The 16,748-nt window shown below is 38.9% G+C and overlaps 1 protein-coding gene across 2 annotated transcripts; it reads right to left on the reverse strand.

The window, feature by feature from the left end:
• Positions 1-7,491: 7,491 nt before the first annotated feature.
• On the reverse strand, positions 7,492-13,434 carry LOC148970103 (serine/threonine-protein kinase pim-2-like). 2 transcript variants are annotated; one of them, XM_089125251.1, is made up of 7 exons: positions 12,960-13,407; positions 12,032-12,244; positions 11,606-11,751; positions 11,103-11,481; positions 10,724-10,900; positions 10,517-10,605; positions 7,492-10,316 (listed from the first exon to the last, which is right to left on the reverse strand). In XM_089125251.1, the coding sequence occupies exons 1-7, from the start codon at positions 13,312-13,314 to the stop codon at positions 10,215-10,217; spliced, it is 1,461 nt and encodes a 486-aa protein (XP_088981377.1). In that variant the 5' UTR covers positions 13,315-13,407; the 3' UTR covers positions 7,492-10,214. The 2 variants fall into 2 exon arrangements, with proteins under 2 accessions (XP_088981377.1, XP_088981378.1); XM_089125252.1 differs by lacking the exons at positions 7,492-10,316; positions 10,517-10,605 and having other exon boundaries at positions 10,719-10,900; positions 12,960-13,434.
• Between the last annotated feature and the right edge of the window lie 3,314 nt (positions 13,435-16,748).

Genomic DNA, 16,748 nt, shown 5'->3' on the forward strand with positions numbered 1-16,748 from the left:
TAAACAAATGGAAAGCATAATGAATATTTACGCATGAAGTGTTCACAAACACTCAATATTTCTTATGTGTAATAATCAGCTTAAAAATGCACCAAAGACACAAGTCAGGTAATACACACATTTATATTTAATTTAGGGTTGGCCTATTATCTGCAATTATCTGATCAAGTGATTGAGATGGCATGTGTATCAGGCTAGGGCTAGGCTACAGGCCATTTCTGAGAATTGATATATGCACGTCTCATATTAAAAGTGCAGAAACTTTTGCACTGCACAGTATATTGTTTCCACCTACTGGACAGAACGAGTAGTCCATTTTCTTGAAGTTACAGTCGAGCGTCACGTGACCAAACCGGAAAACATATGAAAACAATAATGTGTCCTCCAAAAATATTTGGACACTTAACCAACCTAGACTTATGTTGTAACTTGCATTACAATATATCAAACCGTGGCATGCAGGCACACTTTTTTTTTTATCAAATAAAAACATTCCACAAAAATGACAAAACAAAATACGCTACTGTTCATAATGAATAGAGCATATACAGTACTACACTCTCTCTCACACACAGAGAGAGAGAGAGAGAGAGAGAGAGAGAGAGAGAGAGAGAGAGAGAGAGAGAGAGAGAGAGAGAGAGAGAGAGAGAGAGAGAGAGAGAGAGAGAGAGAGAGAGAGAGAGAGAGAGAGAGAGAGAGATATTAGATCAAAGGATGGAGTTCTACCCCAGTAACCTGCCTATTGCAGCACTTGTGTCAATTTTGAGTCACTGTTCATAGAATGGCCAATGTAAATAGTATGCAGATAATTTAAATATATCGTTATGATATTTAAAATATATATATTTTTTTTTATTTTCCATTGTTTGATAATAATTATAGTTTTACTGTTATTTTTGTTTTTTGATCATTATTTGATGTTACCAGTTAGGCCTACTGTTCATTGTTCTTAGTTTTCGCCAAACAGTGTGTGAAATATAGTGTGACAGTCTAGATTTAATTTAAAACACAAAAACAAGCTGTGACTTATTTATTTGCTCTGTGGTTTAAGGGGTGTTTAAAAAGGACTTTTTGTTTAGCTCATCTTAACAGTCCACATATATTTTTAGAAGTTTAAATACCCAGAGTAAATTGCATTAAAATGGCACAAATGTCATAAGTTAAATTATGAAGAAGCATCTTGACTATTTATGATTTTGAGTCTTAACTGTTTGATTTTAAAAACTTATTAATGTATGCTGAATCAAAGCCAATGTTGTTTCAATTCATACTTTCATCAAGGCCTTACTGTCTGGGTTGGAAAACACTTTTTGCACATTTTCATACATCACAAGGCATCCTAATGAAATGATTCAGTCATCAGGCCATTCTCTGTGTTACCTGTGTTTGCTTTACTTATTTAAGTCCCCTCCTGTGGTTAAATAAAAACACTTCTGGCAAAGAACAAACTAAGAAATTCAAATTCCACTATCTCTAACAAATTATATCTAAGCTAAATAATAACATAAATTAAGCATGTAAAGAACAACAAATATTTTGGGTTTTTTTTCCTCACAAACTTAGTTTTTTCTTTTGCTTTTGCAGATACACTTAATAAGGTCCTATCTTGAAGCATTTTGGTTTGTCCTGTTGGATTTCTGTGTTTTCATGTAATCACAAGATGGTGCCTCAATTAGTAAAGCAAACTCAGGTAACACAGATGATGAGCTGACGAATGATACATGCATGCTATTCTATAGGATGAGTTAAGAGCAGTTTAATTTTGCTAATCTAATCTAACTTGTGAAGTGACAAGGACTTAAATCCACTACAAGAAAATAGCTCTTAGAAAATATTTACCCTATCCTCACCATAATTACTGATTAAAAATAGACATGTTAAAATAACCAGAGATACTTGAGGACTGTCTGTGATTGGAGGTTAGGACTGTTTTTAACAGGATAGACACCTTCATTTGACAGTTATGAGACAGGAAATCATGGGAGAGAGAGAGGATGTGACATGCAGCAAAGGACCGGGATTTGAACCATGGTCGGCTGGCCTTATCAAACCCCGCCATTGCGCTCGCCACAGTTTTTTTTTAACACTGCGGTAAATCAGACACGTCGGTAGAAAAACATCTTGTCTCCAACTTTTGTTCAACGGGTCTGTCACAGAGCTACCCTCAGTTCTTTGTGACCCCTTGTTAGCTCTTCCACAAAACACATGAACACATACTTGGTTTTTAAAGAGTCTTTATTTACCTTAGTGTACCAGCAACAAGAGAGATGGATTGTCCACACAAATGTATTCACAACTGTGCTGTTGTGTCTCAGACTGGCCACCTGAGGACTAACCCTGAGGACATTTAACGTTTGTTGCAGACTGTTGATTGTCACCTGGAGCAGCATACAGGGTGGTGGCCATCTGGAATTGGGTAAAAAACTGGAATGGACTTTTCTTATGTTTTTATACCTGTGCTGTGTTGCATCATGGGAAGTGGGAGATACCAAGTATGGTGTTAATGGAAGGGGAATTGGGATGTTAATGTGGACTTCTTTTAATTATTGTTGAAATCTAGTGAAGTTGTGCTGTTATTTAACTTTGTGTGGTGAAGAAAATGGAGTTACTTGATCACATATTTTTAATTGCTATTTATTAGCTGTTCATGATCTTTATTACTTCCCCATGTGATTAATGTTGAGAAATGGTTGCACCTAGGGGTATAAATTCTCACAGAAAGAAGTGATCAGGAGGGTAAAGACTGTTGTAGTGAATGCTGTGTCAACTGACTGCTGTGATTGAAGCAGTAGACCTGATGCAAGGCTGTTTTTTGGTATATTGACTTGGTTTTTTATTATTTTTGTAATTTTTTTCTGCTGTGGCACCTGTGAGCACCTTGCACTTTACGAATTTGGGAGAACATAAATAAATATGAAAATGGCATTTAACATCCTCCATGTGCTATTATGAAGAACTCTGGATGTCCTTGTGACAGGGTCTAACCCTAACCTAACTCTACACACTTATCCCATGACTTTAACCACAACCTGCACAACACTGTGGATTTACAACACTTTGTTGAAATGCTAACACACTGCTGTCAAAACTGTGAACCACTCATTCAAAAAAGAATAAATTTCAGCCTTGTGCCTTCCACACACTGCTGATTTTCAAACAATTTCAGCTGAAGGGCTGAAAACTTGTGGCCTAATGCTTGAGAGAGGCAGGGTTACAGTATTACAGTATGTACTTTTAGTGTCTACCTTTTTACAGACTATTGAAGCAGACTGCTAATTTTCAATTGTTATGTTCTAAAAATGTAAATAAATCAAATGAAAGAATGTCACTCTTTTCTTTAAAGAAAATATTACTTCGTATGAAGTCACTGAAATTGTTGAAACTGTAAAGATGAAAAGTTTGGATTTTCTGCATTGGTGTTTGATGCTACTGTTTTTCCTCTCAGTGTGTTCTGAGTGACAGTGTGTTATCTCAGTGAGGGTTGTGCATAGTGTTGTGCACACTGAGCCTGTTTTGAGCCGTGTGTTAAGAGTTGTGCTCAGGTGACTGTTGGTAATGCAGACTGTAGTTCGAGTTTTGCACATTTAGCTCCAGTCGTGCTCACTGTCGTTTAGCAATCGAAAAAAACTGTAAGTAATATGCCATTGATATATTGTAAAGGGCTCTTAAGCTTGTGCGACTGAATTAAAAAATAATAATAATATGCATTTTTGATTATATATTTACATTATTCTACCAGGTACTAGTACATTTTCATGGTCACTGAATTATTTTTTGACTTTATGAAATTATGGATTGTTATACTGATAACAGGGTGGTTAAAATAATAACAGGTGGACTATAAAGGACGGGTGGATGGATGGGTTCCAATCTCTTGCATACAACCAGTTAAAATTTTACCTTATTTTGAACTGGATTTAGATGGGAATTGGAAACAATATGTAAATTGCCAACAAACTTTTAAATGCACTACTTGAACTATAATCAAATTACTTTCACAATCACTATGTACTACGCTCTTAGTGTCCAATGTTTAGGTTGGACAACAGTGAACATTCTGACATAAAATCAGCCACTGCACCATGTATGAGCAAAAAGAAGCTAACATATAAGGTTTATCTAATAAATAAGTGCATGGTCAAATTTTAATTTTAGGATTTTTCTACTAAACTTTTCATATTTCTATTAAAAGGGTGGACGCGTTTAAGGTTGACCACATCAAATTTGAAAGACAAAAACAGGCAGATCTCACTAACTTTCCCAAGTTGTTTTTACCACCAAATAAGTGATGACTGTTTTATTACGGGATGTCATTTCATTTTTACAACTTTCATTTAAAGGGAAGGTAGTCAAAAAGTGGAGTGAAGTTGTCAATCAATTTAAGGGCAATCTAAAAACCTAAATTATCTCGCAATTCTGAGGACACAAAGTGAGAATTGTGAGATAAAAATCCACAATTATCTTTTCTTTTTTATTCCGTGGCGGAAACAAGCTTCCAAAACTTAATAAAAAACAAATTCAGCCCTAATACAGTAGGGCTGTTTTTTAAGATTCCGCCAAAGTTCGCAAACATCAAAGTCATCGCCAAAAATAAATTTCCCCATGGACAGTTTTTACTTCCAGATCTCGACTGTTGCCCTCTATTGCAGGAACTCTGGAGATCACTCAAATGAACAATTGATTAAGCTGATTATTTGATCCCTTTTTACTAAAGCACTTATTAATTGTTAATGATATGATCAGTTTGACAGCTGCTGTGCACCGTACCCGAGTGCTGCCTAATTTACTGCTCCACCCATATATGCATCTCTCTACAGCTCCTGCTATACCTTACACTAACAGGCGCCCGACTGTCCTCACTCGAGGCACGCAGGCATAGACACCCATTAATGTAGACATCCCAATTACTATATGATGACAGTCACAGACCCTGACCCATAACATTGTACATACCAGAATGAGTGTTATGCGATGACACAGCAGTTTTGACTCTCCAGACCTTTATACTTCCTCACGAGGTCCTTCTACTTCAATATATATCGGCCCCCCAAGTTCAACAAGGACTTTTTAAATGATTTTGCTGATTTTCTGGCTGAAATCATGCCTAAATATGATCGTGTTCTTATTGTTGGGGATTTTAATGTTCATGTGTGTTGTCCTGACAAGCCAATGACAAAGGGTTTTCTAAACCTCATTGAGTCTTTTAATCTTGTGCAATCTGTGTCTGGACCCACACAAGAACATGGACACACACTTGATCTTGTTTTATCATATGGTTTGCCTGTTTTTAATCTAGAGATATGTGACGCAGTGTTTTCTGACCATATGCCTGTGTTATTTGAGACTGCTCTTTCTTGTCATACACTTAAACCTCGCGCTGCTGCACGGCGCTGTCGCATGATTAACCCTATTATAGGGTTGGGTATCGAGAATCGAGTATCGATTGGAACCGAGACTAACTTTTCGTTTTTCCCGGAATCGTTCAAAAGGTAAAATTTCGATTCCTAGTTTCGATATTCACAGTCCGCCGAGCGGAAGAAGAAACCGCTGAACAACACCAACGAAGAAGCGTCTAACGGAAGTGTTGGCATAACCACGCGAGTCGAACATGAGTACCTTACGTCGGCGATCCAAAGTGTGGCTTCACTTTTCTAAAAATAACGAAATCTCGGCAAAATGCAAAATTTGTGACAAAAGGAGTATTTTTACAGAAGGAGTGTTTCCTTCAGAAAGGATTATTTCCTTCAGAAAGGACGTTGGTTAGCAAGGTTAGCTAAACTTTTTTGACCCTGCCTCTTAAAAGAATCGGAATCGAGAATCGTTAGGAACCGGAATCGAAACAAGGAATCGGAATCGGAATCGTTCAAATTCAAACGATACCCAACCCTACTCCTGAGTCTGTATTGCACACAGAAGAGCTTAGCGCATGGTTTCACTCCACCTGCCAAACTGTTTTGGACAGTGTGGCTCCATTAAAATCCAGGCTGCCTAAAACTAAATCTGAGCCCTGGCTAAATGACATGACTCGTGCGGCCAGACGTGAGTGCCGTAGAGCTGAGCGCAGGTGGAAGAAGGACAAACTGCAGGTGTCTCTCCAAATTTTAAGGGATTGCTGGCGCCATTTCCAGGAAACTGTGAAAGAGGCTAAAAGGAAAGATTTCTCAGATATTATTTTGGCAAATTGTCATAAGCCTCATGTCTTGTTTAACACCATTAATTCAATTTTAAATGCCCCGCAGAATGCTTGTATGGAGGCATCCACTGCTATGTGTGAAAATTTTCTATGCTTTTTTACTGATAAGGTCACTTCTATTAGGTCCCAAATTGCACCTGCAGCTTCTGACCCTTCAATCTCTGTCCCCTGCTCGGCTGTTTTTTATCATTTTGAGCCGGTGACTTTCTCTTTCTTAGAGGAGGTTGTTGGTCATTTGAAGCCCACGGGTTCTCCTAATGATGCTGTCCCCCCTCGACTATTTAAGGAGGTTTTCCCTACTGTAGGACCATCTGTGGTTGCAGTTATAAATACTAGTCTGACCTCGGGTGTGGTCCCTGAAATCTTAAAACATGCAGTAGTTCAACCTCTTATTAAAAAGCCTGCGCTAGATCCGTCGTTTTTTACTAATTTCAGGCCTATTTCCAAATTGCTCTTCCTTTCGAAAATCCTGGAGAAGATTGTGCATATTGCACAGTGCACATTGTGCTTATCCAGTCCGGTTTTAAAACCTTGCACAGCACCGAAACCGCTCTTTTAAGAGTTTTTAATGATATCTTTTTAGCGACTGACTCTGGCGACTGTGTTATCCTTGTGCTTTTAGATTTAACTGCTGCATTTGACACTGTGGATCATGAAATATTGATTTCACGTTTACGGCAGTTGGTGGGCATCAGTGGCATAGCACCGGAATGGTTTAGGTCATACTTAGCGGATCAAACTTTTTGTGTTAGTGTAGGTGAATATGTTTCCTTCTCTGCTCCTCTCTTGTGTGGGGTCCCACAGGGCTCTGTCCTTGGTCCTCTACTTTTCTCTTTGTATTTGCTTCCACTTGGTTCCATACTTAGGAAGTATGGCATTTCATTCCACTGTTATGCAGATGACTGTCAGATTTATGTACCTCTTAAAAAGAGAAATGATATCTCTGTTGGACATCTACTCAATTGTGTCAAAGACATAAAAGCCTGGATGGCCCTGAACTTTTTAAATTTTAATGATGAAAAAACAGAGGTGATGGTTTTTGGAGGCACCACTGGGACCCCACCGATAGATCTGGGCTCTTTGGCTCCCTACATTAAACCTTGCATTTCAAACCTTGGTGTTAAAGTGGACCGTGAGCTTAAGTTTGACTGTCAAGTTAAAGCTGTTGTCAAATCAAGCTTCTTTCATTTGAGGAAACTGGCCAAAATAAAGCCATTTTTGTCAAGACAACATTTTGAAACTGCAATCCACGCCTTTGTAACTACACGGCTGGACTACTGTAATTTATATGTGGGGGTTAATGGGTCCTCCATCACCCGTCTCCAGATGATACAGAACGCAGCAGCACGTCTTTTAACGGGCACACGTAAACGGGAGCACATTTCCCCGATTTTAGCTTCACTACAATGGCTGCCTATTCAATTTAGGATCCATTTTAAAATTCTGTTATTTGCTTTTAAATCGTTAAATGGCTTTGCCCAGCCATACCTCTCTGAGCTTCTTCACTCGTATAAACCCGTCCGTGCTCTCAGGTCAGATGATCAGCTGCTCCTGACTGTGCCTAAAACTAAGCGTAAGCTCAGAGGGGACCGTGCCTTTGCCGTGTCTGCCCCGAAACTATGGAATGAGCTGCCTTTGCATGTTAAACAGGCCTCTTCTTTACCTGTTTTTAAAAAACTTCTTAAAACCCATCTTTTCTCTTTGGCTTTTGACACCTAGCAAGATGTCGACTCCATGATTTTTTTTTTGTTACTAATGATGAATGTGGGGTTTTTAATTGTATGTTTATGTTTTCTGTACAGCACTTTGGTCAACTTAGGTTGTTGTAAAGTGCTAAACAAATAAAGTTGGTATGGTAAGGAAATTTTGTATTGTATGTGTAATAAATTCAGACACAGATTATGTAAAAAAAATAAATTTATTAGAAATAACTGCAAAATATTAACCCAAATGAGTTGAGTATGAGTGAAATAATTAGCAAATTTAAAAAATGGTCGATAGACTGATAGAGAAGTTAACAAAACTGACTTTGTTCTGACTTAATTCATTCTTCATTTTCAAAATGGCAATTTTACATAAAGGCAAAATTATTAATAAAAGTTAAAATAATTTATTTTTACATTATGACTGTCTGCGATCTCCAAGGGGGTTATAACATGGAATAGCACGTCTTCTAATGGTAATTTCCCATTGAGGTAAGTTGTACCATATGCAAGTTGAAACATTTTGTTTAGGGTTGTATGTCTTCCATTTCAGTTTGTTATTCATCAAATTTCATGTCAATCAATATTTTATATATATAGTTTCATCTGCCACTATCAGGTAACCCAGCTTTATCTCCTCCCCAAAGTCAAATTTGGCGTTTGGACCTTGTCTGCAGGTGAATCACATGCAGATACTTTGAGCTTCAAATATTAAATGGAGGGCCTTATAGTGTAACTCTACTTTGAGAAGTCACTTACCTGGCATTACTTACCTGGTGATACTGGTAAACAACAAGACATCATGACTTTTGCGTAAACATACACGCCACTTTCAAGTCAAGTGGCGCGGTATCTATACGCATTTTAAGCTATCTGCGTGTGTGTCTACGTCGTTAAATGTCTGAGTGATCTTGCATGTATGTACACGCTGTTAAATGTCCGATCGAAACGAAGCAAAATGTACATCTACATCTAGGAAGCGATATTTTTTTCCAAGGATGGTAGGGGGAAGACTCATAAATGGTATTAAGCCCAGTGGGTTTAGTGATGGGGTTGGGCTTGGTCATATATTTGTACAGTAATGTAACGTTAAGTCAAAGGGTTCATAAACATGCTGAAAAGCAATTATGCGTGTTGATAGCCCGCCAAAAATGGAAATACGAATTGGCGTGTCATACATACGCCATTTCATTAGATCAGTCTGGGTAAAATGAGAGGCTTAATGTCTAGAACTGAAGCATAATAGGGAAATGTTTCCCTGATAAAACAAGACATTTTCAGAAACATTTTGTTTTTAATGTGGCACACAGGTGTATATAGGAATCAGGAACCTCCTTCCAGTAGTCCTGAAGTCCCCCCCACTGCCGAAAACCAGCAAGTTTTGCCAACTGTGGCATGAACCTCTGCACCATAAGGAGGAAACTTTGTAGTCATGTCAGTAACCTCTGGGAAGCTTAACAACCTGAGCTTCTTTGACACAGAGCTCTAGAACTGTAGCAGGGACAGGAGTTGCAGCAGAATGAACCTTCACAGTGATTCTGTGGAGCCTCAGCAGGTTTTGGAGCAGCAGAGACAGGAAGCTTTATGGCTGTCTTCACTGAGAATTCTGGAGCATCTCTGACAGGATCTCTGGGCCCAAGGCAGCTGAGAAATGCGGGGTGGTAATAGCGCAGTGGATAAGACACATGCCTTTGGTGTGAGAGACCCGGGTTCGAATCCACTGTGAGACACCAATGTGTCCGCAAGACGCCAAAACTAAGCCAAGGCACCAGACACAACCGAGGCCTGACAGCCCCGCAAGACGCTTGGGCTGGAGAGATCGAGGGGCTAACTTAAGTAATAAAACTAAACTAACTATTTACAATATACATCCCTAGGCAAGTAGTTCCGCAAGACGCAAAAACTACCACCTCAAGCCAAGGCGCCAGACTCAACCGAGGCCTGCCAGCCCCGCAAGACGCTGAAGCTGGCGAGATGGAGGGGCTAACTTAACTAAGTAAAACTAAACGAACTATTTACAATATACACACATCCCTAGGCAAGTAGTTCCGCAAGACGCAAAAACTACCACCTCAAGCCAAGGCGCCAGACGCAACCGAGGCCTGCCAGCCCAGCAAGACGCTGAAGCTGGAGAGATGGAGGGGCTAACTTAACTAAGTAAAACTAAACGAACTATTTACAATATACACACATCCCTAGGCAAGTAGTTCCGCAAGACGCAAAAACTACCACCTCAAACCAAGGCGCCAGACGCAACCGAGGCCTGCCAGCCCAGCAAGACGCTGAGGCTGGAGAGATGGAGGCAGAACCGCAAGACGCTAAAACCACCTCAAGCCAAGGCGCCAGGCGCAACCAAGGCCTGCCAGCCCCGCAAGACGCTGAGGCTGGAGAGATCCATCTCTCCGTCTCTCCTCGATGACCTGAAACACAATTAGAAAACATTTTTCATAAGGTATAAAAATACATCTGTTCCATGTATAAGGATTGAGTATATGGTAGTTACAGCAGGTACTAAATGGTAATGTAAAGAAGCTGATGTCCATATTCAGATAAAAAGCCCCAAAATGGGCCAATATAAATATATCTTCAAAATCATTTTAGCTTGTTTTAGACTCTGTACCTTGAACCAGTCATGGAAGAGCATCTCATCCAAATGGAGTCTCCGCTTTGGGTCGCTCTTCAGGCAACCTTGAATAAAGCGACAGCATTCTGTGCAGAAAGATCGAGAGTTGTCTAATTATTTCCTTCAACTTTACACTTGCTCTCTGAGCTGTAAAAATGGGAAAGATTCTTGCATTATCCAAAAGAACATCTTTTTTGTACTAACCATTTGAGAAGCCCGACTGGAACCAGACATCATGGTCCATCAAAACTAAATCTCTGCTGTCTGGGAAACGGCAGCTGATCATGGCAAACAGCAGGACCCCCAGCGACCACACCGTTGCCTGCTTCCCAAAGTACTCGCCCTTCTTGAAGAACTCTGGGGGGCAATAAACTGCTGTGCCTGGAGATAAGAGTTTGTCACATGTGTAAGCTAGCTTTTTTTTTTTTTTTTAGTCAACAAAAATAATATTAATATTGACCATTCCTTGAGAGTTTTGTAAGTGTATTGTTAATATCTCACTGTGTGATGTCTGATTAAGACATAGCATAACTGGTCACTAGAGTTTAAATCCTAAAATATATGTTTTAAAGATAACACATACCAGCATAGTTTTCGTAGGATGAGCTTTTCATGATGTCTCCGCAGCCAAAATCAATCAATTTAACCACCAGGGTCTTTGTGTTGACTAGGAGGTTCTGCATTTTGATGTCTCGATGCAGAACACCCCTAGAGCAGCACAGGGCAGCAGCCACGATCACCTGCTGCATGAAACGACGAGCCAGTTTCTCACTGAAGCGGCCTCTGGAACGCAGCCAAAAGCTGTGCATGTCCATGCAGGGAGAGGGCCTTTCTAAGACCATTATGTACTGGTCGAGATGGTCCTGCCAGTCCAGCAACTTTATAATGTGCCGACAGCGTGGGCCTTGATTGGCCATTACTGTCAGGGCCACCTCAAGTGGAACTGGTCTGGGATGGTCAGGCTAGAAGAATGACAGTTTTTGTTATTATTTGATATAGGAATGGTTTCTCTGTCTATCTATTTTTACTCTGTGATTTACATTAAAATGTTATAAATTGCAAACATAGAGAGCACAGTCTACGTACAAGGCTGATGTATGGCTCTTTCCCTGTCTTCGCAGTGAATTTCACAGCAACCATGAGGCCGTCCTTGCAACGGGTCCCTTCAAAGACAGAGCCAAATGATCCTTCCCCCAATTTCTTGCCAATGGCATATTTCCAGCAAATGTGATCTATTAAAACAGAATTATTTTTATTTGTTTACTGTTTAATAAAGACATTTTTGATTAAATGTTCATCTGGAAATATATTTGTAATACCGGTATTTGTACTTTTAAAAATTCATTTGTCACATTACTATTTAAGTGAAATACAAAAAAAAACCTTACAGTGGAAATGGCATCATTATTTAAAGCATATGATTTCCTTTATACATATTAGCCTAAGTTTCAGAAAGAGTATGTGTGTGTGTGTCATATTTTATGTCAGAGCGTAAACTGGCAGTAAACTCACCCTCTGCCCTCACGATCTTGTCACAGTCCAGCTGTCTCAGCAGATGTGATCCAGTGTCACCTGATGAGGAACTGGCTGGACTTGGATCTTGAGGCTTGACGTCCACCACTTGCTGGTTTTTGGCAGTGGAGGGGACTTCAGGACTACTGGAAGAAGGTGCCTGATGACCATTATCCTCTACAGAACAGATGATGTCCTGTAAAGAAGTCTGATCTAAAGAGAGGAATATCAACCATAAGCTTGTTTTAAATCATATCATCTGTCACTTCTTGAAACTATATTATAGACGCTTTCAGCAGTGACAACAACTTGTGCAGACAATCCATTACAAGTAAATAACCTTTGAGAGAGAGAGAGAGAGAGAGAGAGAGAGAGAGAGAGAGAGAGAGAGAGAGAGAGAGAGAGAGAGAATATGCGCTGCACGCAACTCTCCAGTGAATTACGACTTTTCCCGTCTTAAATTGTTAAAAACACGGAAATCATCAATATGTGGTGGTCAGCGCTGATAATGTGGTGGGCTGGCACTAATAAATGTATAGGAAACACTGTACCGGTTATCACTATCAGATAAACATAGCTAGGCTATTTTAATACCGCCGTCTCCCTCATAGGAAACCTTGACATTTTTATTTTTAAAAAGTGCGTTTTGCTCCCAAGGTCAGGTTGCACTCCACAGCTCAACAACCTGCTCATCACCTTAACTTTCACTGCATTTGTAGTCAATGCCATATAAACCAGTAGCTAAACACTAATAAACAAACAGAACGGAAGTTAACTTTGGGCCAGCTCATCACCATGGCAACGCGTCTGATGAAAGTGCCAAACATTCATCACATCGTGGAATAAAGTAATGTATCTGCCTTTTCATAATGTGTAATGTGGGGTTTTTAATATTGTGTGTAAATAATTAAGAGAGTTTATCATTTACCATCAGTACACCTCCTGGATGGGGCTTCATCAATGTCCTGGTCCACCTCACACTGCTCCACCTGCTCATCCTGAGCTTTGGTGGACTTGGGGCGAGAGGAAAAAAAGAAAACAGAGGAAAACCTCCGAAATGCCCTCTTTTTCTGCCTGTTATTCTTTGGTTCCTCTGTCCCTCTCTGCTTTCTCTCCTGCCCGCCTCCCTCACCGATGCCCACACCCACAGGCGTCTCGTCAGGCCGAGGATGCAGCTCCGCCTTGTGGTCGGTGGGTGTCAGTGTTGGGGGATTTATCCCGCGCACACACTCACCTCCTCCTCCCTCAACTACTCCTACTCTCCGAGATTGACGCTGTCCCATAATGAACTCGACAAAAAACCGCTATCAACAACTGCAAAAACACTGATTGCTGTCTGTACTCCTTACTCGCTACAAAGTGAGAAAATGAGTTTACATTTTCATAAGACGCGTTGCCATGGTGATGAGCTGGCCCAAAATCACAGTTTTTCTCAATTGTTTACACACAAATTCTGGTACTTGAGACACAATGACCACAACATGACCAAAACACTACACACAAATTCTCTGCATTTGGCACAATTTCCATGCAGAAAATCTCTTGTTTTTACGTGGAACGCATTGCCATTCAAAATTTGATTTTTTGATATTTAATATTCACACTGACTCGTCACATGGGCAAACACGTCACACAATTTTACAATTAGCAATCAGAGCTTTAGCATAAAATACCAAAACCAAAGAGAGGATGCAGCATTTTTTTTTTTTTTTTTTTTTTACTGTAACAGCATAGGCTACACATTTTTTTTCTGTTGTTTTTTATGTAGACCACTGTATTGTGTTGGTTGGGGTGTATGAAATGTGCGATCTATCTCCCATTGTTTTTGTGGGAAAAATAAAATATATTGTTACCGTGTATTTGTGTGTTCTGGGTATAAAAACAATATTCTCAAATATTTTACAACAAATTACAACAAATGACCTGCATTTATATAGCGCCTTCATAGACCTAATGGCCACCAAAGCGCTTTACATTTGCCTCACATTCACCCATTCATACACTCATTCACACGCCGACGGCGGTGTCAGCCATGCAAGGCGCCAGCCAGCTCGTCGGGAGCAGCTGGGGTTAGGTGTCTTGCTCATGGACACCTCGTCAGGTGGAACCGAGCATTGAACCACCAACCTTTCGGTTCGTAGACAACCCACATGAAACCACTGAGCCACTGCCGCCCCTAACACACTTATGTATGTAATGTACGGAGGCGTATTGCATTCACTTGAAGAAAAAAATCTACTCTGTTTTTCTGAATTAACGAGTTAATTTTTCATGAGAGAAAAAAAATTGCTCTGTTTTTCTGAATTAACGAGTTAATTTTTCATGAGAAAAATTTTTTTTTGCTCTGTTTTTCTGAATTAATGAGTCAATTTTGCATGAGAAAATTTTTTTTGCTCTGTTTTTCTGAATTAACGAGTTATTTTTTCATGAGAATTTTTTTTTGCTCTGTTTTTCTGAATTAATGAGTTAATTTTTAATGGATTTTTTTTTTGCTCTGTTTATCTGAATTAATTCATGAAAAATTAACTCATTAATTCAGAAAAACAAAGCAAAAACTTTTTTCTCATGAAAAATTAACTCATTAATTCAGAAAAACAGAGCAAAAACTTTTTTCTCATGAAAAATTAACTCATTAATTCAGAAAAACAGAGCAGCAAAAACTTTTTTTCTCATGAAAAATTAACTCATTAATTCAGAAAAACAGAGCAAAAAAAATTTTCTCTTGAAAAATTAACTCGTTAATTCAGAAAAACAGAGCAAAAAAAAATTTTCTCTTGAAAAATTAACTCATTAATTCAGAAGAACAGAGTATATATTTTTTTCTTTAAGTGAATGCAATACGCCTCCGTACGGAAGACTACACTGTAAAAAATGATTTTTTGGTGAAGTAAATACTAGTGAAAAAAAACAAAACAATGTAATTTACTTGAAAAAGTTAGTTCAGGCAGGAATAAAAAAACTAAGTAAATTCCATATCAGTACTTAATTCAAGCGAGTAGAAATGAAAGTGTAACTCAATATCAACTCAATAAAATTAAATAAAAAATTACTCAACTTTTCTGATACTGGGGTTCCCATCATGCACTGGACCTTGAATAATTAATGAGGCTCATTTTTCATGGGTTTCCAGCTGCATTTACACTGTTTTATCATTGATTTTTGTTGTCAGTATTAGTAACTTGCCATTTTGTGACATTTCGAGTAAATCTTTTGCTCAAAATGACACATTCAAACACAAAAACGACCCATCAAATGTTACCGCCATTGTGTATTGTCTACCAAGTATTGAGGTGTTTGCATTCACATGCTGCTTAACATCTGACATGATGTAATATAAATTACTTAGATGATCTGAGTTAAGCACATACTATAAATGACTAATACAATTTGAGATTATTGCAAACAGCAGAATCAGTCCATGAAACAAATAAGTTGAAATGCATGTATAGTTTATTTTAAAAAAATGCTACGGAAATAATTTTAAAAAAGAAAAGAAAAAAGATTCCATGGGGAAAAAGAGTGTTGCCAAATCAAAAAGAACAAAACCAAACAATTCCCATAGCTAATGACCCAAACACAAATCAACCAAATTATTAAACAAAGACAAGCAACAACTTAAACAAGTAGTAAATTACTGACTGGCAGAGAAAGTTCAAAGATATGTCCATCTGTATGACACATCTTTGCCAAACTAAATACTCCCAGATAGCAAATAATTCTACTGTGGGTTAGGGACTACTACACCATCAACATGCCCGTGGACACTGCCTACTAGCGGTCAGCATGTGCAATTGCATGTCAATGCAGACAACGACATAGAAGTATAAATGAAAACTGACGCATGTGCCATAGAGACTGTGGCATAGGTCCGACACAGAAGTATAAATCAGCCTTAAAGGACAACTCCGGCACAAAATGAACCTTTAGTCTAATTACACGTTGTTACCTAGTCAACCGTTATCAGAGATTTGTTTTCATGATTGCCGAATGTAAATAGTTTTATCTCTAAAAACAGTTTAGCCTATAATGCTAGTATAATGCTAGTATATGGGGCATAGAGTAATGACAAATAAAAATCGCTTGTTATTACCACTAACAAGGCTCAAAATAGCCCCACACTAACACGACAGCATAACAAGGGTCCATACATTCAAACCGAAGCATTGAGAACTTTGTCAGTGTCCATACAGTTTAATAAGAAGATATTTTATACACACAGTAAAGTTCGCGAATACAGGAAGAAGCCATCTTGGAAAAATAGTCTCTACCAGTCGATCTACGAACGCCGATCCAAGTGCGCTGGTGAGATGTGAATAAGGTGATAAAGTGAGCGCGAACAGTAGGCTACGTGTACATATTGAAGAGAAGAAAACGGTTTGTGTTTGTGTTTCTTCTGGAAACAATGGACCCTATGAGATTCTGCACAGTTCAGCGCACTTGGATCGGCGTTCGTAGATCGACTGGTAGAGACTATTTTTCCAAGATGGCTTCTTCCTGTATTCGCGAAGTTGACTGTGTGTATAAAATATCTTCTTATTAAATTGTATGGACACGAACAACGTTCTCAATGCTTCGGTTTGAATGTAGGGACCCTTGTTATGCTGTCGTGTTGGTGTGGGGCTATTTTGAGCCTTGTTAGTGGTAATAACAAGCGATTTTTATTTGTCATTACTCTATGCCCTATATACTAGCATTATACTAGCGTTATAGGCTAAAC

Source organism: Pimephales promelas, chromosome 21, assembly GCF_988280905.1.
Source record: "Pimephales promelas chromosome 21, fPimPro1.hap1.1, whole genome shotgun sequence".
NCBI classification, from domain to species: Eukaryota; Metazoa; Chordata; class Actinopteri; order Cypriniformes; family Leuciscidae; genus Pimephales; species Pimephales promelas.

Coding starts and splice junctions, on each gene's coding strand:
- LOC148970103 (XM_089125251.1), bottom strand. CDS start 13,314: ATGGGACAGCGTCAATCTCGGAGAGTAGGAGTAGTTGAGGGAGGAGGA. Junction 12,245..12,959: donor ATCCAGGAGGTGTACTGATG/GTAAATGATAAA, acceptor TCCTCTCTTTAG/ATCAGACTTCTTTACAGGAC. Junction 10,317..10,516: donor TCTTCCATGACTGGTTCAAG/GTACAGAGTCTA, acceptor ATTGTGTTTCAG/GTCATCGAGGAGAGACGGAG.